The 25162-nt window shown below is 55.1% G+C and overlaps 1 protein-coding gene across 2 annotated transcripts in view; it reads left to right on the forward strand.

Annotated features, from left to right (window-relative positions):
• The first annotated feature begins 839 nt into the window (after nucleotides 1-839).
• The window catches only part of KIAA1614 (KIAA1614 ortholog), a 41824-nt gene continuing 17501 nt past the window's right edge, over nucleotides 840-25162 (forward strand). Inside the window, exons 1-5 of one of the 2 annotated variants that reach the window (XM_040446498.1) lie at nucleotides 840-1268; nucleotides 2839-3782; nucleotides 4496-4559; nucleotides 14375-14518; nucleotides 22261-23810. In XM_040446498.1, the coding sequence (XP_040302432.1) occupies nucleotides 1216-1268; nucleotides 2839-3782; nucleotides 4496-4559; nucleotides 14375-14518; nucleotides 22261-23810 (2755 nt within the window). In that variant the 5' untranslated portion in view covers nucleotides 840-1215. The remainder of the gene's footprint in view (nucleotides 1269-2838; nucleotides 3783-4495; nucleotides 4560-14374; nucleotides 14519-22260; nucleotides 23811-25162) is intronic. The other variant, XM_040446497.1, reaches the window with a different exon arrangement.

Raw genomic sequence — 25162 nt, forward strand, 5'->3', positions numbered from 1 at the left:
CCACCTGCTGCAGGATAAGTCCTGCCCACTCCAGAGCCAGGCCTCCTCTGGAAACCATCCTTCCCGCGGCCCGGCCCCCCCCCCCCCCCCGTATTGTGTGGTCCTCATTGTGCCCGTGCCTGTCATCTGGATGGTGAAGGTAGTGAGCAAGGTACAAACAGCAGAGCAAACCATTTTGAGTGAGAAGCTTGTCACCTGAAGCAAAGATGGATGAGCACTTTGCCTTTGTAGAGATTTCTGGAATCTCCTGGGTCCTAACTCTTTTGCTGTTTCCCGTCCTTTGTGTAGAAATGTTTGGTAACAGGTGAGATTCTGTTACCTCCCTCTGGGTGGAAAGAGAAAGAAAGCCCCGTCGGTTTGGGTCACAGCTGCAGGTAAAGGCATATAGTACAACAATGGTTTTCCGAGTAGATTCCTTAATGCCCCTTACCCAAAAGCCCTTGGCTGCTACTTGCTCCCGGGTGTGGAAGATGCGACCCGGTCGTTTCAAGAGTCCCCAGGACTCTGAGAACCGATCCCTATCCCAGGGGCTGGCAACGCAGGGACCAGGCTCTCCCCCTGACCGGGCAGGATGAGGGAGCCCGCCTCCACTCCGGGTACCCGCGAGCGTCTGGAAAGGGCACCTCGGAGAGGGCGGACCGAGACCTCGGGAAAAGTTGTCTAAACAAAGGGCATTCCTTAGCTTCCCCCGGGAGAGCCGAGCCTGCTCCCCAAGCCCCGGGTGTGGAGTTGCACGCTTCCCCGGGGAGCCGGGGAGGAACGCGGGGTCTTCCTGGCCCTCGCCCGCGTGAAGCCGCGTCCCCCGCTGCGCACGCCCCGAAGCCTGGCCCGGCCCCGCGCCAAGGGGTCCGTCCCCCGGCGCCCGGGCCCCGCTCTTCCTCCCGCCCTTGGGACGCCCCGCCGCCGCGGCCGCGAGAAGGAGGCGAGCGGAGGGCGACGGAGGCCTGGGTGGGGGCCCGGTCCCGCTCCTCCAGCCCCTTCCGCCGCCCCGCCTTTCTGCCCTCCGCGCTCCCCCTCTCCGCTCCCGGCCCGGGGCGCGCCCGGCTCGGCCTCTCTCCGCGCGGGCAGAGCCGGGACCTGGCAGCCCATGCCGCTTCCTTCCAGCCCGGGCCGCGCCCGCTTGGCCCTCGGACCCCGCAGGCAGGCGGCGGCCCGCACCCCACACCGCACGGCGGGGCCGGAGGGCAGAGGGCCGGAGCAGGGCCGCGCCGCGGGATGGAGGGGGTGCCGGAGGCGGCGGCGGCCCAGCCGGCGGGCGGCGGCCCCCAGTGAGTACGCGGGAGCGAGGCGCCGGGCGGGCCGGGGCGGAGGGGTGGGGGAGGGGGGGTGCGCGAGCAGGGGCGCGGGGGAGGGCGCGGAGAGTCCTTCCCGCTTCAGCCTGTGGGGGCGAGAGCCGGCGCCTCCCCGGAAGGCTGCCCGCGCCCCGGGGAGCCCCCGTTGGAGGAGACGGGTTCTCCGGGGGCGCGGTGCCAGAGGCTCCCCGTCGGAAGTGCTTTTCCCCTGGCTGGGATTGCCCCGAACCCCCTGTTTTCTGAACTGAACTTTACAAGAGAGGATTCGGCGGCCGGGCTGCAGGAGAAAGCGGTTAACTTCTAGATCAACCGGTGGAGGAAATGATCTCGCCCGCCTGACGATACCCCTTGCGCTTCCCCGGCGTAAGGCTGATGTGACATTTGCACTGCGTCCTTTGCTTTATGAAGTGTGTACATTCCTGCAACGTGGTTAAGTCGATTGGTCGTAAACGACTATTTCGGGGGATTCTGTGATGAACTTTTTTTGAAGTGAAAAATTAACTCCTAATTTGTAACTTAAGTAAATACGGATTTTTCTACACAAGCCGTTTACTTCAAGTGAGACATATATAAGCGTATGGTGTTTCAGCATTTTCCCAGAGAGCGGGTGGATATTAACACGTCGTGGCACGTATGTGTGCCCTGAACCACTTGGCGAATAGAATCCCGTGCTCATTTTCATTCCCTGTGAAGACTATGACATCAACCATGCCACCAAGGGGTGTTGTGATTCTGGCAAGTCACTTAACCCCTCCAGTCTGGACATTCTCCTCTACGGAATGAGGGGGGGTGGGGGGTAAGTGATCACGTGATCACTGAGTGCTTTGAAAAAGCCCTGGCCTTGGAAGGAGAGGCTTTGCGTTGCAAACCCGGCCTCCGCCTGCGTGACCGAATCTCTGTGTGCCTCAGTTTCCCTGTCTGTGAAAATGAGGAGGATAATCCCATCCTGGCAGAGTGTGTGAGGATTATCTGAGAGTGTCTGAAAGCCCTTGCAGGCCTGCCTGGTACATAGCACCTGTGGACAGGAGTCGGCGACTAATCGTGGCCACCCTCTGAGCGCAGCCCCATGCTGCAGTCCTGTGGCTTGTACACAGGTGGGCACCTCGAACCAGAGAGTCAGATCCCGTGGGGTATCTTCCCGGAGCCCCTCATCTGCACTGGCTTCCCTTAAAAAGGGAAGAGCGTGTCCGCTATTAGCAGAGGTAGATATCCTCTGAGGTCACTTGTCAGCAAAGCAAGAGGCCAGGGATTGGAAAATCTGGCCCCTGTTTTCACTCCGGTCCACGGTTGGCTGTTGTTTGAAGCTTCATTGTGCTCCATCTGTAAAATGGGGGTAGCAAAACTAGAACGCCCCTCAGACTTGGAAGAAAAAACTCAATAGTAACTTGTTCGTCCCATCCAGTGATTTATACTTTTCAAAGCTCTGTCCCCACGTTTTTCTCATCTGGACAGGGCTCAAAACCAAGGCACTCTGGGGACCCAGGAGGGTGTTGGAGCTACTAGCCATATGCTGGGTCTCAGGAGCTTTGTCTGTTTTCTTTTCCAGAGGGACCAAAACGGGGAGCGGGACAGCCAGCTCCATGGAGATGACCTCAGGTGTGGAGAGAAGTGGCCCTGAGCCACGGCTGGATAATGGACACCTCCCAGGACCCTGGTCCTGCTCTCTGGAAGACAGAACACCCAACCTGATGGTCCCCCAGCACCCCGGTGCACTGGGGATACACCGCCAAGGTCCCTCTGTGCTGGAGTCCAAGGTGAGGGCCTTGAAGGAAAAGATGACAGCAGGCAAACAGGGGGTGAGCCCCTGCCTCACTTCTCAGGAGAGGCCATCTAAGAAATCCAAATGCAGGCGGGTCAGGGTGGGTGGAGCTGGGACTCTGTCAGAGGGGTCTTCCTTGCCGGATGCCGAGGTGGTCCTCCCTGCTCAGAACCTGACTGATGCGCAGCTGGACAGTGTTGTCAACAAGAGTGAACCTGCCAGGCAGGAGGTTCCCAGACCGCCCAGGCCGCCTTCTCCTGGGCTTGAGTGCTGGAACGGGAAGAGCCCATGGCCTCCAGAAGCAGTGTGGGCATTGCCGGACAACGAGGGGAGCCTGCTTCCAGGGCCTGGCTCTTTGCCAGAGAGCCCTATCCACAGAGTCACTCCGGGCCGGCCTGGGGGCCCTGGTCCTTGTAACAAAATCACCCACGTGCCCCACCTGAGGAAAGGAAGGTCATATGCCCTTCAAGATGGTCTAGGTACAGGTGGAGACCTGGACAGCTTGTCTCTGACCTCCGAAGAAGACTTTGTCCCCAGGCCAGCCCTGCTCGGGGGGCTCTGGCGAGCTGGAGACCTGGGGGCTCTGGGCACTGGGGGCAGTGCCTTGTCCCTGTCTGACCGGGTGGAGAGGAACCGCCTTCTGCTGCAGGAGATGCTCAGTGTTGGGGGCCAAGGCCCCGCCAAGGTGGAAATCTCAGCCTGGACTCCATCCCGGGACAGAGGTATACCAGGTGAGGCTCCCTCTGTAGGTCTGGGTGGTGGGGGCAGAAGGAGGGAGTCCAGGAGGGGACAAGGGGGAAGAGGGCACCTGCGGAGGGGTGGGGCGGGAAGGGGAGAAGAGCACGGCTGCCTGTCACCTAATTCATCAAGAAGTCCTTTTATTCTGGCTCTGACATAGATTCTCTACCTGTCTGCTGAAGACCCCATGACCTTCAGACCAACTGGAGGCCACCCTCTGCTTGGCGTGGAGGCTACCATGATTTCTTCCCTTTCGTTCTCTCTTGTGGCCCTTCTGGAGTGGGATTTTGCACCTCCCTCCGCTGACTTGCCCTCAGCTCCCAGGGGACCTCTTTGCCTCCTGGGGGAAACCCTACCCACAAACAGGTCAGGTGTTCTGTTAGGTGGGCCGTACTCGGGCAGCGGGATGTGAAGTGTTCAGGTCCGAGAGCGCCTTCTTTCACGTCCTTCCTCCCACCCCAAAGTCCATTCCACACCCCACACCTGACAGGACCCACACGGTCCCCTGGGCCCATGGCAGTGCCCGCCAGCTGTCACCGTGACAGGCCGTGCCTCCACTTCTTAGGCTGAGACACAGAGTAGAGTTGAATTTATCTGGGGAGCAAACTGCTTGTGAAGAAGACTGTCTTCTCCATGTTCATTGAGTGGCCCCTGAGAGCCCAGTTTCTGGCTCTGCCCTGATCTCTGCTTCTGTTCTGCCTCCTAGAACGACCACCCGGGGACGTGGACTGGGACTCAGGCATCTCCCTGCAGGACTCAGACCAGAACAGGTAAGAGCCCAGGGTGCGCACCTCCTCTCGTGGCCTCCTTGCTGTGGTCCCCTCGCTTACCCAGCACCGGGAGAGTGGGAGACCTCGAGAAAGCAAGAGGCAGGCAGATCCCACACCAGCAGACCAGTGCACAGTGGGCCGCTGGGGATCCTCCTATGTGAGACCCCATAGAATGTGCCGGTCACCCCCAGCGCCCACTGGTGCCTGGCTGCCGCTTGAGCAAAACTGCTGGGTGCAGGGCACAGTGCCATGAGTATACCAGCAACCTGCTCTGCCTCCCTGGGTCATATGCCCTGTTCTGGGCTCTGTCTCTTTATCTTTAAAGTGGCCCAAATAGTATCTGTCTGGTTGACTTCCCAGGACTGTCGTGAGGCTAAAATGAGAGAAGAGTTTTGAAAATCCTTAGGGAGGGTACACAAATGCAGAGCTTTCACCCCACGGTCCCTTTCCCATCCGGGGGGGGGGGGGTGCTGGCTCCTGTAAAGGATTTCACCTCCTCCAGTCTCCTGTGACATCCCACAGACTTTGCTCCAGCCCCTCCACCAGTGTCTCAGGGACCTGGCACACCAGGGTGGTTGGAGCAGTGGGGCCACTTTCTGACATGGGTAGTGTCCTGACCCGGCAGGACGTGCGCTCGGTTGGGGTGAGCGGCTCTCTCCGGCACCCACTCAGAGGTTGGCCTCCGCCTCAGTCTTTGCCGAGCTCCTGGCTCCGGAACGCCAGGCGCCAGAGAGGCTCCATTTCGCCGGCTGTGCAGTGTCGTCACTTGTTGAGGGTCTCATGGTTTCTGTGGAGGTCAGAGGTCAGAATTGTTACTTCTTCATCACCAGGCCATTCCATGCATAAATTCCACTTCATCTGACTTGCCCTCCAAAAAATGTGGAGGGGCCCCCCTTGGCCCTGCTTTTACAAATTGAAGACTCCCCAGATTCAGGCGACCCAGCTCCTGCTTGGCTACTGTCCTTTGCAGTGGCCTTGGCCAAGGGCCTGGTGGACAGGGGGCTGTCTGGCTCCTTCGTCCCTCACTATCTATGATTTGGAATCATAGTTGACTCCGCTCTGCTAGGGTTCTCTTCTTCCGCCTCCACGGCCACTTTCTTCTGCCTCTCATCAGGTCTCCCCGTAGCCCCGCCACGGCATGGAGGGTTGTGACCACAGAAAGGACTGTGGTCCTCAGCGACACCCTGTCCTCCTCCCTCTCCCTCCTACTTCCTCGGAGAGCCCGCAGAGAAGGCAGCTGAGGCAGGCAAAGATGGTGCGTCCTCTTCCTGTGGCTGCTTCTGCCCCCCACCCCTCACACCCTTTCTTCCGGGGCTGGGAGAGAGGCCCGGCTGCAAGGTGCTACCACTGGGGGCTTTGTCCGGACCTCTCTCTTGAAGGGAGAAGCCAAAGCTCCCAACTTGCATGTTGGATAATAAGTGATGAAAATACCTGTTTTAAAGGAGGAGAACCTCAACCATAGCAAAGGAAGGTATTCTCCCCCCAGCACCGTGAGGAGATGGCATTTGTGTATAATCCTCAGGATGGCGATTTCTAGACTGTGGTTTAAACTGCCAGGACACCTGCAGCATTTTAGGGTTCAGGTCGAGTGTATGTGTGCAGGTGCAGGATACATGGATGTGTGCATATATGTGTACTGTGTGATATGTAGGTATCTGCTGGGCGGGTATGGGTGTATGGAGAGAAGTTGTGTGAGTGAGCTTTCAGACTGTGCCCAGCATATATCTGGGCATAGAGTTGGCATGGGGAAAACTCCATCCTCTGGTTTGTTTGGAAGGTCAGAGTGCCCCACTGACCTCTATTGGCAATCTACAGTCAGGCCCCTGCTGAGTAGACCCCCACGCTGAAGGGCCAGGGAACGTGTCTAGTTCAAGGATGAGAGAAAGGTCGGCCATGTGTTGAGGCCCCCTCGGACAGGGCTCCTCATTTGGTTCTATTACTGAGTCTCCTGGCAGATATGAAGGCACGGCAGGCTCCATCTGTCCCCTGACGAGGGTGGATTTACTGATGCCATTTCTGTATAGCTAACCTCCCCAAGAGACTTCCGAAGTAAGGCATGCTACTCTCCGCTCTGCAGTCCGGGAGCACCACATGGGACCAGTGTCCTGGGGATTTCGCGTCTGTACTGAGAGGCTTAGGGCCCTGGGCAGTGGGGTGTTCTGAAGCTATGGCCGGGCATCAAGATGGCCATCCTTAAGGGGTCAGGACGTGCTCAGGCAGTGAGTCCTCTCCTCTGAGGGTTGGAGGCATAAATGGTCCTGCTTCACACTCAGGTTAGCATCAGTGCCGTTCAGTATTGCATCAAGTAACCATTTGATGGAATTAACCCAAAGTGTATTTAATTATAAAATACACATTAATCCAATGTGTATTTGATTATAATTGTCTACAATTGTTACTGCTTTGCAAGGTGATAGGACAAGAAGCTCACGAAATGATGGTTACTGCAGAGCCTAAGACAGTCGTCACTGTCTGATGGTCGGGGGTGGGGATGTGTGGCCAGCCTGTTGAGGGGGGTGGTCACAGGGAGAGTCGGCCTTGGAGGTGAGGTACCTGTGATGCCGTGGGAATATCAGAAGTGCGCTGGGACCCTGCATGCTGAGGGCCAAATGCTGACCTCCATCCCCTGACCCCAGTGTTGCCCCCAGTGTTGCCTCTTGAGGGGCAAGAGAAGGTCCTGTCCTAGAAAGCTGGAACATCCCAGTGGCCAGTCCTTCCCTCCAGAGGACCAGGCGAGGGAGGAGGACAACGTGTTGTTGAGGACCACAGCTCTTGTTGTGTGCCAGGGCCTGTGCTAAGTGCTCACCACATTCTCACTTTATCCTCATAACTAGCTATATGGATTGTTCCTGCTTCGCTCACAAAGAGGCCCCTCTGGGGAGAGATTAAATGACTTGCCCAGGGTCATACAGCTATGAAGTATGGGAATGCAGGGCTGCTTGGTGCCGAAACCTGCGCTCTAACCCTCTTCCCACACTGCCACAGCTGTCCTCTCTGCGCCCCACAGGCCACTCCTTGAGTGGGGGTCTGCTGCCTCCCCCAGCGCTGGCCAGGGATAGGCAAAGAAGGGGAGGTGATGGGCTCCACAGGCCATTCTTGTTTCTTCCAAGCCACTGTTGAGATGATTTGGGAAGTGGGAATTTGGGGAGAGGAGGGGGGCGGTAAGCACTTCAGAGAGGGCAAACGGGGGCCAGTGCTGTCAGCCACCTGTTCACGGGCCAACTGGGAACTGGGCTTGTCAGAGACAGGAGTGGGGAAGACAGTGAAGCGTGTGCTCTGCCCAGGCCTGGCCCTGCCCTCTTCCATTCTTCGCAGCCTGCGAGCATCCCATCCCCACAACGTAAGATAGCCACGACCAGCTCAGCCTTTTCCCTATCTTGAGGCTCGGAGAGAGCAGATCAGGATTACAGATTGCCTCAGGATCTCAAGTGAAGCATGGGATCCCAGGGTGTGCAAAACCTGTGTGAAGCCAGAGGTGCCAGGGTGCCAGGGCGCCCTCTTGAGGCTGCTCCGGCTCAAATCAGGACCTTCCGCGTGCGCGATCAGTGCCCCAGGTCCTCAAGTGTGTCTGCAGGGCTTTAATTACCACTCTGCTGGGAGGGGGAAATGGAGAGGAGAGGGTCCCTGGGGCTGTGTTTTATTTGTGCTCTGATGATGAAGGAAACTCAGAGGATTCCCTAGGCTGTTGATTCCAACTCCCCCCCTCCCCAACCCCATCCCTGTGGTAGAATCGTGCCCACTTCAGAAGCTGAGGCTCAGGGGAAGCCCAGTCTCCAGTTCCCACGCCTCTTCATGAAAAGAGAGGGCAGAGTGCCAGCCTGCAGCAGCTCACACTCTGGTGGGTCCCAGTGTTCAGGCCCCTGTTGGGATTGCTAGAGGTCAAAACTCCCCGCCCAAAGCAGTTTGTGAGACTCCAGTTTAAAGTGAGGCAGGCAGGGAGCCCCCGAGAATTTCAGAGGCCGTGCCTGTGGCTCTAGTGGTCAGACCCACAGCTGCGAGAATATTGCCGGCTTTTTAGAAGTTAATGTATTCACTAACACTTTTGGAGAGTCTCCTGTGAACCGACCCCTGTGTATAATTTCGGAGGGAATTGCCCGTTGTTGTGCTCACTGCCTTCTCTGCCTGCCTCAGCATTGGCCGTAGATGTTGCTGGTGGGTCTCCTCCTGGAGCTCCTTGGGGGCAAAAACTGTGCCGGTCTTATCTCCGGGACCCGGTACCGGCCAAGTAGCTGCACAGAACAGGCTTCTTGGCAGAAGCACATATGCATGAGTGTAGGTGGGCTTGATAGGATCTGGATGGAAACAGGAGAGGACACTCCCGGTGGGTAGGACCTACAGGAATGCTTGGGAGAAGGGTGAGGTGGAATGCGTGGGTACTATCGGGATACAGGGGGGGGAAGCTGGCTCTCCATAAGTGGAGAGCTTTGGAATTTAGATTTTAAGTAGGGCAGTAAAAAACGAGAGGCATTAACCATCTTCCTCCTGCCACACCCACTCCCTCTGTGGTAAGACCACAGCGTCTTCTGACAGTGCGGGACCATTGCTGTCCCCTGTGGCCTAGTGCCCATGCTACAGAGCTGGTGAGAGAGTTGGAGATCACTCTGGCTTACCAGTCCAGTTCTGGATCTTCTGGGCCCCTAGGATTAGGAGGTACGTGAAGAGTCCTGGGGGTGAGCATGGGAGAAGAGCCACTCTGGCACATCCCCAGGATGTTCAGGGCTATAGGTGTACCTGAGGACACCCCAGAGCAAGGGGTTAATGAAAGCTGGCAGAGCCAACCTGTCCTGCATATCCCCAGCCACCTGCCATCCTGCCTACCCAGATATACAGACACGGGGGCACCTGGGTGGCTCAGTTGATTAAGTGCCTGACTTTGGCTCAAGTCATGATCTCGTGGTTTGTGGGTTCGAGCCCTATGTTGGGCTCTGTGCTGACAGCTCAGAGCTTGAAGCCTGCTTTGGATTCTGTGTCTCCCTCTGCTCCTCCCCCATTCATACTTGGTCGGTCTGTCTGTCTCTTTCAATATTAAATAAAGATTAAAAAAATTAAAAAATAAAAGATATACAGACACGAAGGAAAACTGGACGAAAGCCCCCTTAGCAATCTCAAGCCTACCAAGAATAAAACTAAAAAGAAAAATTAAACCACCCACCAGTGTTTTCAAATGCTTACTGTGCTCCCGCTCACCTAGTGCTCTCAAGTCCTGGGTGGAGAAGGAAGGACACTAACACTGAAACCCTAATGCACAGCGAGTGCCATCTGGAGCTTTCTGCCACGCCATTACCTCACTCACATACACGCCACACATTCTCATTATGGTCCCAGTCTTTGTGAAAACAGAGGCTGTAGAAAATTACTTTACCCTAGACTGTCTGTGGGGGGTGGTCTGAAATTCAACAAGAGGAAACCCTCCTTCCTGGCCTCCAGAGTTGAGCCCGCCACTCTTCCCACTATGCGGGGGTGTTTCGGACACCTGCCTCCACACACTGAGGCCAGGCGGTGCTGACCGGAAGGGCAGCCCCATAGGGAGTTTGTTAGCCTTCTTCAAGAAGCCTTCAAGAAGAGTGGCAAAGCCAGCCACTCTACTATCCCCGGATAAGAAGTTGGCATCTTAAGAAAGCTCTGGGAGCCTCCACCCAGATCCTTTCAAAGGTGTTAAGCGAGGCAGGCGTATCCTACAGCAGCCATTCTGAAGGAGCCCGCTCCTTTTCCCTGTTGAGAATAAGCACCTGTTTATTACCTGTCAGCAGCTTCCCTCTGCTACCAGTCTCCTCTGGCTCCCATTCTATGGAAGGTGCCTCTTCTGCGAAGCCCTGTCAGAGGCTGTCTGGAGCAAAACTACCAAGGCTTCTCTAGCCTCAAGATGGCTTCCCTTCCAAACATACCTTCCCCTTGCAGACCATGACGAGGTGAGCTCTTCGGCAGGGATTCCAGTTCATGTTTAGGGATTCCATCCTTTGTGCATAAGGGGGTGAGAGTAACTTAAAATAATACTACTAATAATCACAGCAGTGGTAATAGTGATTGCTGGCCTTGGTTGACTCTTACCCAGTGCCCGACTCTGTGATGAGCTCTTTTAAGGAGCTCAAGCTCACTTATCAGCTGAGCCCTTAGTTAGCAGATGAGGAAACTGAGGCTTAACCCCAAAGTAACCTGCCAGGGTGACATGGCTTGTGAGGGAACAGCCCAGAATGAGAACCTGGCTAGGCTGCCCCAGAACCACGCTTTAACCAGCACTGTGGCCGCAGCCTGTCAGTGTCCTCCAGCCATGGGAAGAAGGTGGCTGTGATCGTGCACCCAGGGTACCATCCTGCCCTCATGGCACATGCAGCCAGGAATCAGTTTCAGGTCCATCTTTTCTCTTCCCCTCCCTTGGGAAACTATACGGTATAACAGCAGGAGAGCTCGATCCTTGGTCATCTAGAGGCTTTATGATATACAGAGTTGGAAAAAATGGTGGGGGAAAAGACTTATATATGTTCTGTACGCTATACGTTTCCCCTCTACCCCACTGCATCCTGGAATCTGGGAAATATCAGATCTCTTTAGAGTCCAAATTATTTCCCTAATTCATGTTCTTGAGATGAAAGCGTTAGACCCAGACTTGCTGGAGCTTATTATTTTAATCCAGGATTATGATGGCTGCAGAAAGAGGCCAGTCTGTCCTGTTGACCACCCCTTCCTCCTTGGCTAGGAGAGGAATGGCGTCTGTCCTGACTTGAGACCTCGACCTGTCTGGCCCTGAGGGGACCTGAGGTTGGAGCTAAGCCTGTATCTCTCCACCAGGAAACTGGCTTAGATGAGCAAGCCAGATTGGGGGGTGGAGGTGCGGTGCATGCTGCCCGAGTCCTTGAAATCAGCTTGGGACACTGGTGGTTGGAGGGGCAGAGGGAAGGGCCAGAATCCTCATGTGGAACAACAGTCGTCCCCCCCAAATTAGTTCCTGGTAGGTGTTGCTGCTCTTTGGTGGCCAAACATCTGTGGTGTGGATCCCCCCGGGGAGAGGACCTCAAAATCCCTCCCCCAGCCTTGTGGTGCACCGGACTACCTGGGCAGACCCAGACTCACAGGTAGCAGGTGTGAGTCTACTCCCGTATCCACCTCCCGCTCTTTGCAGATGGGGAGACTAAAGCCCAGGAGAGAAAAGCACTCAGCCACTTTATCCCCATGCCCTGCCTGCTGAACGAATGAGTCTCAGACATGCAGGTTTTCCAGAGGGTAGCAAAAGCTGTTATTCTGAGATGGAGTTGCTTTAATCTAGCCCTGCAGTGTCTGCCCCAGCCCTTCCAGGAAATTTTCACAGTTGTGGGAGCTGAGATTGTGGGGTATAGTCCATGATGGGAAGGGGTTGGCTCGAGGGCTGTGTGCCCTTGGCAGAGGCCAGGGCCAGATTAGACTGGAAAGCCTCCCTCAGGTGGAAGAGTCTGAACCTGTGTGCCTGGCAGGGCTGGCGCCCCTTGGGCGGACCAGCAGGATGCAGTGATGGATGGGGGCGGGGGGGGCGGGGGGGGTGGGCAGTCTGGCTGGGAAAGGCTCTGCATCCCACAACACCGCGGCTGCCTGCCCCCGCCTCCTGGGAGAAGACTGCTCTCCCCTCCACAGGGCTGGTCAGGGCCAGGAGTTCCTACCCTGCTGACCTTGACTGCCATCTGTGAAGGTGGCTGCCACTCCCCTCCCTGCTCAGCTTGTTACTGCATGGATGCCTTCAGGAGCTTTGCTTTTCTAATCAGTGGAGAAAGTAGCTTTGTCTGCCAGGAACCAAAGCAGGGCAGCTGATGGAAAAAAAAGAAAGAAAGAAAGAAAGAAAGAAAGAAAGAAAGAAAGAAAGAAAGAAAGAAAGAATTAACAGCTCCAAGTAGAGGGAGTAAAAAAGAAACAGCAAAGCTGGAAAATGGCTTAAAAATCTGGGGGCAAGGCCAATCCTGGCAGCATCTGGCCAGCTGCCTGGGGGCCCTCCTGCCTGCCCACCAGGTCTTGTGACAAATGCCCTCAGACAGCCGGGGAAGCACAGCTGTCACCGGAAGGCTCCAAGTGTGCGGGCAGACAGCCAGAGGCCCGCGGCTGCAGGGGCGTCTCTCGGGCTGGTAACCTCATTATCTCTGCTGTCGGAGCAGGAGCCCCAGGGAGCACAGCTGCTCGCAGCCGTGCGTCGGAGGAGCTGCCTGCTTGGGAAGCTGTGCACAGCAAGGCCTCTCCTGCCAAAGGAGGCTCCACAGGGCTGCGGGCCTGGAGATTCGCTTTCACGTCACTCCAGTAAACCCTCCTGGTTCCAGAACTGTGCCTGGGCCCTGCCAGGGTTCATGGGCACAGATGGTGCCTTTATTCTGGCAGCTCTTTCCCCCCCTTGAGCCCCAAAGAAAGGTTAGGTGCAAATAATGAGCAAGAAAGGAAAGAAGGGAAGGCAAAGGGAAAGAAGAGAGAAACAGAAAGAGAAAGAAAGGACCTTAGACTGCCCAGAGCTTGTCCAAGGATGTCCCAAGGACGCCTCGGAATTATGCCATTTTCCACTCACATCTGTCCTCTGTTATCCAGGAAACTACTTGGCACCTTCCCCCTGTCAGGCCCCTTTCTCCGGGTGACACACGGGGTGGGTAAGACAAGGGATTTGGGGCGCTACAGTCTGAAATCTAGGTATGCTTGGCTAGGCCTCTACCTGCCTTTTGTGGACCCTCCCTGGTAAGGACAGCCCCTGCGTATATGACAGTGAGGACAGGGGAGGCCAAAGTCACATGAAAGAGCATGTCTGACTCCAGCTGCAAACATTCTCAAGGCTGCCCTGGGATCCAAGGAGGAGAGGAAGGAGGAGACAGAGGGTGTGGGAAGGATCCTGGAAGCAGTGGGGCTGGCTATCGTCTGCTTTGCTCTCAATTGATGTTCGACCTTGAGCAACATGCCAAATGTTCCTCTCTGCTGCGGAACACCCTCATCTGTCAAGTGCAGAGCGCACCTGCCCTGGGCCAGCCTGGCTGGGGAGAGGGAGCTCTGTGGAGAGAAATGGCTTGTCAGCGGGAGGTTGTGGGGCTGCTGTTATTGCTGTAACCTGGCACTGGCTGTATGTCACTGTCTGCGAGACAGCTTTGAAAAAGGGCCAGCGTCATTTTCCGCAGCTCTGGACTGGCTGGGGAGGCCGCACATCTGGTAGGTGGGGAGGGCTGGGAGAGGACCCTTATTATTATGAAAATCGAGCCATTTGCTGACTTGGTGTGGGTCCAGCTTAATTTCTCTCAGCCCTGAGCCGATGCCTAACGGGTTTGGATTGGGACCGAGGCAAGCAAGCACCAGGATTTATAGAAATGTCATTCCCCCAAAAGGAGCAGAATGTGACAGGCTGAGGCCTGACTTCTTGAGTCTGCGGTGGGGGCTTGCATGGGTACGTGTGGGTGCAGAGAGAAGCAGAAGGAGAGAAGGAGGTGATGTGTGTAAAGACCATCTGGCTGGGCACAGGCTCAGTCCAACACGCCGGGCCCTTCCCCCGTCCTCCCAGATAACTCCGGCTGCCTGCCCAGGGAAGGAACAATAGAATAATCTGGAGATTCCCCTACCCTTCTTAGATCCTCCTGGGATTTCTGTCTCCTGAAATCCTGAGCAGATAATCTGTCCAAGGTGGGTTAGCTCCCCGGCCCTGTCCAGAGACACTCAGAGCCATTGCCCAGACCCCAGGCCGGTGCCCTCTGTGTGGGAACTGGACAAGGAAGGCTCCACATGCAGGGCTTTTTCGGGCACCGCCATGCTCAGTGCTGTTAAAGCTCTTCTAATCCGTGTTATTTTCTTCTAATCCCTCCCCCACCTGCTCTGGCCCGTGTGCCACCCTGTAGGACCTTTGGTCCCAAGCCGGAGTCCGTGCTGAGCCCCAGGCATGAGGAAGCCAAGCATCTGCTGCAGCGTGCCCGCATGAAGGCCAGGACCCGGCCCCTCCGTGCCAGCCATGATATCGTGCCCGCCATTGCCCAGGGCAGCCGGTGAGTGGGGCCCTGGCCTAGGAGGGCTGAGGCAGGGAGAAGAGGTAGGATCCAGCCAACGTACTGCTGCTCACTGCTCCCTCTGTGTGTGTGTTTCCCATGTTCGGCGCTTGAGTTAATTCATTTAGTCAGTCAACACACCTTGACTGAGGGCCTACAGTGTCAAACATGGAGGATTCGAAGGTGAATGACACATAATCTGAGCTCCCTGGGGGACAGATGTCACAGTCTCCAGGGAGAAAGACCGGCAAACAGGCCAATACAGTTGTGGCGTAGGAGAGGATAGACGTGAATGCGGGGCAGGAAACCCATACCTCCACCTGGGAAGGACAGCAGAGGCTCTAGAGGATGTGGCTTCTAAGGTGGGGCTTGGAGGAGATGTATACCTTCCCTGGGAGGATGATGGAGGCCGGGGTGAGCATCCCAGGGCAGACACCATGAGCAGAAACACCGTGCTCACGGGGACGGGAGGGAGTGGCTTGAAGGCCAGAAAGCTCAGTGCAGGCTGGTCACGGAGGCCTCCAGGCTTGCTGAAAGATTTGGATGTCTCCAGTAACAGCTAGGAGCCACTACAGGATTTTAAGCAGGTAGATAGCATCATCACATTTGCATCTCAGTATAGCTGTCCTGGCTGCAGGGATGTGTTGGCTCTGGGGGCCTGGGGCTGTAAGGAGGCTTCATGGTGGTCCTGGTGAGATGTGATAGGGAGGGCGGGGTGTGGAGATAAGGAATTGCCAAGAGCCAGAAGGATGCAGGTTTACTGAGGCAGCAGCAAAGTGGTTAAGATTCTGGAACCAGACCCCTGGGTTTGAATTTGGGCTCTGCCACTTGCTGGCTGTGTGCCTTTGGGGAAGTCTCTGTGCCTCAGTTTTGTCATCTGCAAAATGGGAATTGTAATGGTGCCAGTCTTACAGGGTTGTTGTGAGGATTATAGTGAGTCAGTACGTGTAAGGTGTTCAGAACTGTGCCTGGGGCATAGCGAGTACTATGTGAGTGTTACCTCTTACCAGTAATCATTTAGTTAACCGGGTGTAGGAAATGTGAGAAGGGAAGGCATCCAAGGGGAAGCCCAGGGTTCTGACTGGGTGTCTGGAGGTTTGGTGGGGCCTTAGCCCAGGAATGAAGTTCAGGGTCACGCTTTAGAGGAGGTTGCCCTCCAAATGGAGGAAATGTTCATCAGGCATTTGGATACAAGATCTGCAGAGGAGGAAAAGGGGTCAGAATGGCAGAGTTGGGCATTGCCCTGCTTTCCTGATGCTAGAGCTATGGGTGAGGGCAAGTTCACTGGGGGTGAAGAGGCAGGCAGAGAACAAGTTGAAGGACATTCAGACCAGCCCTTCACATATGTGGCTGTTCCTGGAGTGACATCCCATCCCCATCCCCACCTGCCATTCCGTGTGCCATGCCCCTCCTGGAACCCCCTGCACGTGGAACGCACACCCCAGGACCAGTACACCTGGTGGACCTGACACGGGGCTGCCAGCCCATGCCAAATTGTGCCTGCCCCAAGCAGGGCACCTGTGCTTTTGTCACAATGATGGGCATGCTGGGTGTGCTGGTTTCCATCACTGTGTGATACTGGAGGAACAGAGGATTCTAAGTGGAACTGGGCCATATGCTCTTTGATGGGAGACACTGAGCCTGTGCATTGAAGGCCGTGGACTGTCATGGCACCATTGAGATGATTCCAGCATAAGCAGAGGGCTGACGCCTGCCTCTGAGTTCAGTGTCATTATGACCCCCCTATGAGAGGGGCTCAGGAGATCCTAAATCTGGGCAAGCTGTGCCAAAAAGACTATCCTTTTCTTTCCACATTTTTGCCTTGTCTCACTCTGGTTGGAGGAGACTAGTTAGGAATGGGCATGGCTTCCCTGAAGCATCCTAACTATTCTTCTCTTCATATACATGGAGCTCAGAGCCTTAGACTTTCACAGAGCCCTCTGTTCCACCTTCTGTAGGTTACTTAGGTTGGGCTGGGTAGTCTCAAAATTGGCAGGACTATTTGCAAAACAGACGTGACTGTGTAAATGTGCTCTTGGACACTTCCTCTTCCCCAGATTAGGCGAGCAGCTCATCACAACCCCAGTCGCCAACCTTAAAGTATGTTCCCTTTTGTCAGGCTGTCCCCTGGCCATAGAAATGCTATAGAAATGCAAGGTGACCCACTTTAGCAGCTGCCGTGTCCAGAAAAGAATTATTTTGACTTGGCAGCCTTGGTGAATCCTCAGAGGGTGCAGCTGAAAAATCAACGCCAGATGGCTTGCTGCAGATGCTTCTAAAGGTTATGCTTGTCAAATCACCCTGGAGAGCCATGCTGAGTTAACATGGTGATGCCACACAGGCCCCAGGCCCGAGTCAGATGCAGGAGCACCCCCGCACCCTCCCCCCGCCTCAGCCCAGGGGCATCACTCCTTCCAAAGAGCAGCTTGATAAAAGATGGATAGAAGAGTGGGGGTGGGCAGAGCAGTCTCCAGAAGGCCTTCTTTATCCTCGGCCAGGCTGGAGGTGGCCGGGGCAAGCATGGACAGACAGGCTTTTCCAGGAGGTGAAGACGTATCAGTAGCTTCATTTTCTGGAAGCAAATCAGTGTAGAAATTGAGCAGCTCCCGGAAACACAGTCTCTTGCTATTTTGGGGACAAGCACACCTAGGTTGGAATTCCTAACACCAGGAGGGCACAACACGTCAGCAAGATGCAGGACCTGGGAAGGTGACCCACGAGAGCTGTCATCCTGTGTCAGCAGCAGCCATGTTAAGACAGTAGAGCTTGTGTAGGTTGTGTTGATTGTGTGGTTGGCACAGCGTTGCTGTAGGAAGTGGGCCTCCAGAAAGGGGCCTTCCCACAGAGGCCATATCAACTCCAGGTACTGGGCCAGACGGTCCTCTCCGAGAGGGGTGATGGTTGAGGCAGCTTGAGGAGCTTCGCAGGTATGGTTTGCTATGGAAGGGTCTTTGCTGTGCAGTTGTCTCCAAAGCCCTCAGCGTACCTGTGTGGCGTGTTCCCAGCACTGCTGGCAGAGGCCTCTGGTTTCAGCAGTGGAGTTGAAAGTACCTTCTGTGATCAGACTCCCCTTCATTTCTCCTTTTAGAACAAAAAATGTTATTTCTACCTTTGGCATGAATTCCAAGATGACTCAATTCACCATCTTGTATGGAAAAGTTAAGGTCACTGATGCGGCTGATGGCACCTGGACTCCCTTATTAGGTTAGAAATGTACTGCCTTTAAAGCTGGGCTTTCTTCTTCCTCCCCCAAAGTATAGCCCACACCCTGTCAGCATAGCAGGGCAGTGCCATCTGGGGCCTACAGAGGGGTCGCCGTGTGCCGGCCAGTGTACCGAGTCTCCTGGTGAGCCTCTCCCTGCATTGGGTGGGCCTGGCCACCAGGGTATCCTGCTTGTGTGTGTGTGTGTGTGTGTGTGTGTGTGTGTGTGTGTGCATGCGCGCGTATACGTGCCTGCAGATATCAGGGTGGGGGGGGATTCTGCTTAGTAGGGTGCCTCTTGTTTCTGGGGGAGGAGAGGTGATGCTGTTTCTCTGGCAGAGCCTCCTGTTCCTGGGCAAGAATGCCCTGGGGAGCTGACCCAGGAACCCCACATGCACGTGACCAGAGTGATTGTCCCACTGCGCCTTCCTCAGATCCTGAGAGGCTGAAGACATACAGGTGCAGGTGGGATCCTCAGGGGCAAGAGCTTGGGGCTCCATTGCCTCATAGTCAGCAACAGAAAACTGTCACCAGCACAGGGATCAGGGGGACCACCCTAGCCATATTGAGACAAGCAGGGAGACCCTGAACCATCCTCATCAGGGGTGATCCTAGTGAAGAACTTGACATCTCTGCTGTGAACCCCTCTCTGAATGCAGACCCACATTATGACTTTTGGGGGTGCTAGGCACTCTTGCCTTCTCTGCCTTCCTCCATAAAAAAAAAGTTAAAAATTCTAGTTTCTGACCATGCTGGTTTAAAAGGTATTATATGTTTTCTTGGACTTAAGAGTTTGTTTTCTTCTGACTTGAAGACAAATGACTTTCATGGGTCCCTGGAAGTGTCCCGGCCCATAGACACTGTGGCTGCTGTGCCTAATGGATAAATTGGCCCAGCCTGAATGTGAGTTCCAGAAAACAGGATGATGGACAACTCTGCAGTATTCCTCAAAGCAGCCCTTTTAAGCACAGGCTCTGCTCCAGTCTCAAAGCAGGAAGATCAGTTGCTTAGCAGTAGTTCTTTAAAAAAGGAAATTCCTCCTGGAGCAGTGCTCATTGAGAGAAAACACTGGAGTCAGGAGTATCGGCAGATGTGCAGGCCCCCATCACCCACGGCCTCCTAGGGCAGGGTAAACATTTAGTGAACGCGTAGCCGCAGCCTCCAGGGAGGGTTCCAGGGAGTGGCACTTTAAGCTGCATGATTTAGGAAGTGCTCACTCCTCCTTAGTGTGCACTGGGGGTGGGGACACAGTGCTATGGCATGGTGGAACCTTGGCTCTAGCTTTATCCTGCCAGCTCAGCATTCACAGTTAGGTGACCACCAGCCCTGCCCCTCTGCAATCAGAGGCCTGGGGTCCAAGGTTTGAGCCTCTTGTCTGTCTGACATGGCACAGGTGAGGGTGCCTTAAGCCCCCAGCCATAGCTGGCTCCCATGGAGTTTTGCAGAGAATCAGTCTTGGACAGTTTAACTCTAACCTCTCAGACCACCCGTTGATTCCAAAGTGTATGCATTTTTTATACATTGTATTCCACTCCCTCAGCAATCCAGACCATTCTAATCCGTCTGGATTGTGAGGCTCGTCAGTGGCTTTGTCAAGGCACAGAGGAGGGGATGGTTAGCAATGGCCAGTGACACCCCCAGGGCGCAGGTCATGTTCACCTGAGCCAGACAGGCAATGCCATTGATCCATACACAGCTGAGAAGGGACACACTGTCTGGTCCAGTAAATGCTGTGAATAGGTTTAGATGTCAGCCGGTTCAATGGCTACTCTTCCCACTGGCTAGCATGTTTTAATAGTAATTGTTAAGCATGTATGTTTTCTTCCTGCTGTTATCTGAACTGCTTTTCTTTTAATTGCGTACCATATTTGTCTTTCTGTTGGGTAGCTATAAACTTGGTGAGGGAGGAACTTGTATTAAGACAGCCTTTTTGAAAGCACTGACACCCTTCTTCCAGAATCACTGAAGCATCTCGTTAGGGGAAGGATTAGTAAATCCACTAATTGTTGACATACATTTCATTATAATCAGTTGTTGGGAGTCTAGGCAAGCTTGAGCAAACAGTGCTATGTATATACAGTGTGCTATTGGAGGAGAGTTCACTTCTCTGGGGAGAGGGAGGGGAGAGGAGGAGGAAGGCAAGGATAGGAAAGGCTTCGTAGACACTTTGAGGACTAAAAACAGCAACATAACACATGAAATATGCCAGCATAGGTAGTTGTGTATACACAACGGGTATACTTCTGGGTACTTGGAAAGAAATAGCAAGTCCCTAAAATCCAGGCTCCTCCCCAGATAAAACTTGACCACCAGCATGGTCAGTGTCTAGTTCTATTTTGCGGCTCCTTCTGAAGGAGAAAAAATATCCACAGCTTGCCTTTTCAGCTGCTCAGGTGCCGGTCAGCCTAGAAACTGGTCTTGTGTGGCCTCTCCTTTATAGGAATGAGGAGGGACCATGTGGTCATGGCAGTGCCTTCCAGCACTAACATCTTGTGAGTCTGTCATAACAAATGAGTGGTACAGGTGTTCATGGGAAGGAGATAATATCATGGTGTATTAGTCAGGTTTCTTCATCAGAGAAAGAGCCAACAGACTGTGTGTGTGTGTGTGTGTGTGTGTGTGTGTGTGTGTGTGTATTTCTCCATATATATATGGGGAGAGAGAGAGAGAGAGAGATTTATTTTAAGGAATTGACTCATGTGATCATGGAGGCACGGTAAGTCCAAAATCTGCAGGGTAGGCTGGCAGGCTTCAGACTCAGGGAAGATAGCAACTCAAATCTAAAGGCAGTCTACTGGCAGAATTCTTTCTTGCTCAGGGAAGATCAGTGTTTGTGCTGTTAAGGGCTTCAACTGATTGGATGAGGTCAACCACGTCGTGGAGGGTAATCAGCTTTATTCAAAATCCACCAATTTAAATGTTAATCTTATTCAAAAATGTCTTCACAAAAACATCCAGAATAATGTCTGACGAAGTCCCTGGGCATTGTGGTACCAATGAAGTTGACACATAAAATTAACCAGCACACGTGGTGTCTATACAACAGGTAACATTTAACAAATAGGATTCAAATGCAGGCAGGTCGAGAAAAAAAGTCTGCAGGATCTGATGCAAGAGTGCTGCATGAGGTGCACGAGGCAGGAGTCTGGTGACTATACACGTGGCTGGGCGGCAGGACAGAGCTGGGGAGGAAAACAGTGAGGAATGTGGAGGGCCACTGTTTTTACCATAAAGACCTTGAACTTGATCCTGTGCCCCCTTGGGGGATGGTGTGATGAAGCTGTGCTTCGGGAAGACTGACAGGAGGCAGTGGGGGCTGGATACGAGGCAGGGGTCCAGTGCGAGTGATAAACGATAAATGAGAGAAAAGGTGTGAGTCCCAAACACTTAGCAGTAGATTGGTGCGACGTCACTGTAGGGAAACGGAAGGGAAAGAAGAGCCCTACTTAGGTGGCCTTTGATAGGAAATGCGGGGAGACTCAGGTTACCTGGCTCCAGGGGGCCCCCAGGGTGAGATTTAGGCAGGTGTTTTCCAGAGTGGACAGGACTTGATGGCCAGCACAGTGTTTCCCAGAGCAAAGGTTGGTGACAGAATGCAAAGGTTCTTCCTAGCACAGTACTTGTCCTCATAGCTTTTCTCCAGCATGGAAGGGGCTGGGGGGGGGGGGGGTGGTACAGAAGGTGGGCACTGAAACAGACAAGACAGAGAGTCCAAGGAGAAACATGGGTGTCATTGTCTAAATTCTGTCTAACCAAGATGATTAGGAACCCAGAGTGGACACTTTTGGGAGCAAGAATGCTTAGAAAGCCTGACATCAAGTCCCACACAGTCTGTGTAGAGACTTATAATTCACTCTTCCCATTGAATCTTTAAAAAAAATTTTTTTTTAATGTTTATTTATTTTTGAGACAGAGAGAGACAGAGCATGAACAGGGGAGGGTCAGAGAGAGGGCGACACAGAATCCAAAGCAGGCTCCAGGCTCTGAGCTGTCAGCACAGAGCCCTATGGCGGGCTTGAACTCACAGACCGTGAGATCATGACCTGAGCCGAAGTCGGACGCTTAACGGACTGAGACACCCAGGCGCCCATTCCCATTAAATCTTTATAGCCAAGTACAACATTGGGAGAATTCATCACTACCAGATGCCCATGAACGCCAGGCTCACTTCCTCTTGAGTGGAGTGTGTGTATGCAGACACGTGCACACACACACACACACACACACACACACATGAGGATTTTGCTATCATCCTTCCGTATATCCCGTGTTCAATGTAATGTTTTATTTTGGCTCAGGCTGAGCCAGGCAACAGAAGGAAAGCCAAAAGTAAAGAAGCTCCTGTTGATTTTGTTTAGCGCCATGTCTCAGCTTCAAGATGGGCTTGGAAGCTACTCTGGTTTACTGCCTGACTCCCCAGGAACGTGGTGTGGGGTAACTGGAGTCATATTACCACGGAGCACCTTGGAAGCTCTGTACCCCGTGGTGCTGCCGTCCTCCCCATCTTCTGTCACCTGTCTGCTCCTGTTTCCCCCCGCAGAGACGGCCGGAGAAGCCCAGCCCTGGACCCGAGGATGACCTTCGCCTGCAGAGACAACCTCCAGAACGGGAACATGAGTGACTCCTCCAGCGGGGAGTCCACCAGCGGGCAGTGGCCGAAGCGGGGCACCTCCCCGTCCCGCGTCCGCTTTGAGGACGAGTCCGCCGGCGACGCCGAGTCCCGCTACCTGGAGCGGCTGCAGCAGCGCCAGGACCAGGCGCGGAGCTGCGTGCTGCAGGCGCCGGCGGGCCAGGGCCCCTTGCGCTCCAAGCCCGACCTCGCTCACTACGTCAACAGGGGCTGCGCGCGCAGGGCCGCCGGCGAAGGGGCGCTCTGCAGGCTGGTGGGCCTACTGGACCGGAAGGCCGTCCCGGACGGCGAGAGGAAGTGCCGAGCCTGCGGCAGCCGCATCGATGACCGACGGCCCACCCAGGCGAAGGCGAGCCCGAACCCGAGGTCCCTCCAGGAACGTGACCGTGGGGCGCAGGGGGTGCTGGCGGAGCCCCTTAGCTCTTGGGGCCCGAGCCCCCCCTCCAGGCTCCTCCCTGCCAAGCAGGGGCTCCACACGGAATGGATCCGGGAAACGCACATCGGAGACTCGGTGCGGCCCGAGGAGGTGGACTCCGCCCTGGACAGCACGGACACCTCCGACAGCTGCAGGACCGACAGCGAGGAGGCTGGGACCTCGCAGCCAAGCAGGGCCCGTGGCCCGGCCCGAGGCAGCGGCCCGCGTCTGCGGGGCGCCAGGCCTCGGGCAGGCCCCAGGTGGTTCCGGAAGGCTGAATCTCAGCTGCCCAGCAGCCCTCAGACCCCTCACTACTCGCCTGGGGTTGATCACGTGGAGGTTGCAGATGAGGTGAAAGAAGGCAGAGGACACCCTGAGGGGACTCTGTTTGCCAGAGAAGATGCTTTCCCTAAGCCTCCTGTCCTGGAATCTAAAAGGGCTTCCCTGGGATCCCAGTGGCAGCCTGAAGCTGGGCTGGGAAATCACTGGGTTCCCCCGGTGGATTCCAGGGCTCTGTGCAGGACATCCTGTGCCCCGGCATCTTCCATGAAGCTGGGGTCCTCAGCGCCAGCCAGACAAGCCCGGGATATAGAAAATCATGAGTCTCTGGAGACTGTCTCTGCTTCCTCCCTGCAACAGAGCCATGCAGAGCCCTCTGCCCTGCACCAGGCCCAGCAGCTAACCTCTTTCTTCTCCCCTGGAGGCTGGGTGCCAACCCCTCCACCTTCAAGGAAAACCACCTCACCTGTGTCTCACAGGAAGGCAGCCCTGCCTGGGTCCAGCAGGCTGGGTGAGCAGGGAGAGCCTGTGGACACCCCTCTGCCTCCTTCAAGAAGTGCAGTTCCCAGGACCTGTGAGCTCTCACCCACGCAGACCCAGCCCTACAGCCCCCAAGTCAGTCACCCACTGCTGGCCCTGTCCACCAACAGCTGCAACAAGAGCATGCCTGTGGGGCTGCAGGGGCCCTGGGGAGGAGCCATGGGTGAGCGCAAGGTGGACAGGGGCTCCTGCAGCCAGGAGCTGCCTCTGGAGAAACGCAGCGATGGTAAGCAGAGACCCCAGGCCAAGCACTCTGAGTCATCCTTTGCCTTTCATCTTAATAGATGACATAGCTGTGCACCCTCCCAGCAGCTCTTCAGAGCAGCAGCAGGTGTTCCAGAAGCTATGGGGTCTGTGGACTGGCTGCAAGACTCAACATCAGCCTGGAGGCAGATTAGCCAACTCTTGGTGGGGGGAGGCAGAAGGCAGGGAGCAGGAAGTGGCAATAGCTCCAGATTTATTATTTGCTTAGAGCAGTAAATGCCTAATAATCACATGGTTGAGGCCCTTTCCTTCAATATCTTCATTTCATTCATTCATTCATTCATTCATTCAACACTGAGCACCTATTACGTGCCAGGCACCATACCAGGCACTGTAGGGAATGCATAAGTGCATTAATTCAGCAGGAGTCCTGCCCTTGTGACTTTCTGTGGCCGGACAGACGTGCTGTCTGGAGGATACAGTGGCCAGTGGGCAGAGCCCTTTCAGACCCCAACTAGCCCCCCTGGGCAGGCTCGTGGTTTCAGCAGGCAGGGCTACAGAAGTGTGTCGGGCATCAGTAGCCTTAGGCTCTGATCCCTGATGCTGTGATGTGAGGTGAGCGACTTGGCCATTCACTCATAGGCAGAGATAGCAGGTCTGCGCCACATAGCCTCTCCTTAATGTGTCCATGACTTGATGTGTCCCCGGGGCTGGGACGGCTTGGGAGGGAGCCAGAGCTTGGAAACACAGTGGAGGAGGAGAGGGCAGAGAGCTGACAGATTGTGCTGACCTTACTGAGGATGTGGAGGCCAAGCACCGCCACCTCCAGGTGTGTTGGCCGCCCCCTCGCTGCACAAGGGGACATAGACGTTTTCCCTCACCCTCCCTTGCTCATGTGAACCTGAAGAAAGCAGGCACTACCTTGAGCTGCCTTCTGCCCTGTTCTAAGGTGTAGTCTTCTTCCATGGGGTGGGCTCTGGGCCAGCTGCTGGCCACCTCTAACCACTCCTGAGGAGCTTCTATTCCACCAGCTGCTGGCCTTTCTGGGCAGCCTGGCCATTACCTCCTCAGACTCCTCTTGTCATTAGCCAGGAGGTCCTGGGCACGCCACATAAGCCCTCTGTGCTCCAGGCTTCTCTGTGACCCGGGGTAATAATAGAACCTATCTTCTAGGAACCCATGAAATAGTCTCTGCAGAGGGTTTCATTCATTGCCTGGCACATCAGAAATGCCCCAAAAATGGCACTTGTCACTAAAACTATTAGACGTCACATCCGGCAAGACTGTGGTTTTCATCCCAGGAATGCAAACTTTCCCTGTTCCCAACTGTCTTGATGCGTTTTCCCGTGTCTCCTGATGCAGGAGGGACACGAC

This window comes from Herpailurus yagouaroundi, unplaced genomic scaffold (genome assembly GCF_014898765.1).
Source record: "Herpailurus yagouaroundi ecotype Mexico unplaced genomic scaffold, PumYag 195, whole genome shotgun sequence".
NCBI lineage: Eukaryota > Metazoa > Chordata > Mammalia > Carnivora > Felidae > Herpailurus > Herpailurus yagouaroundi.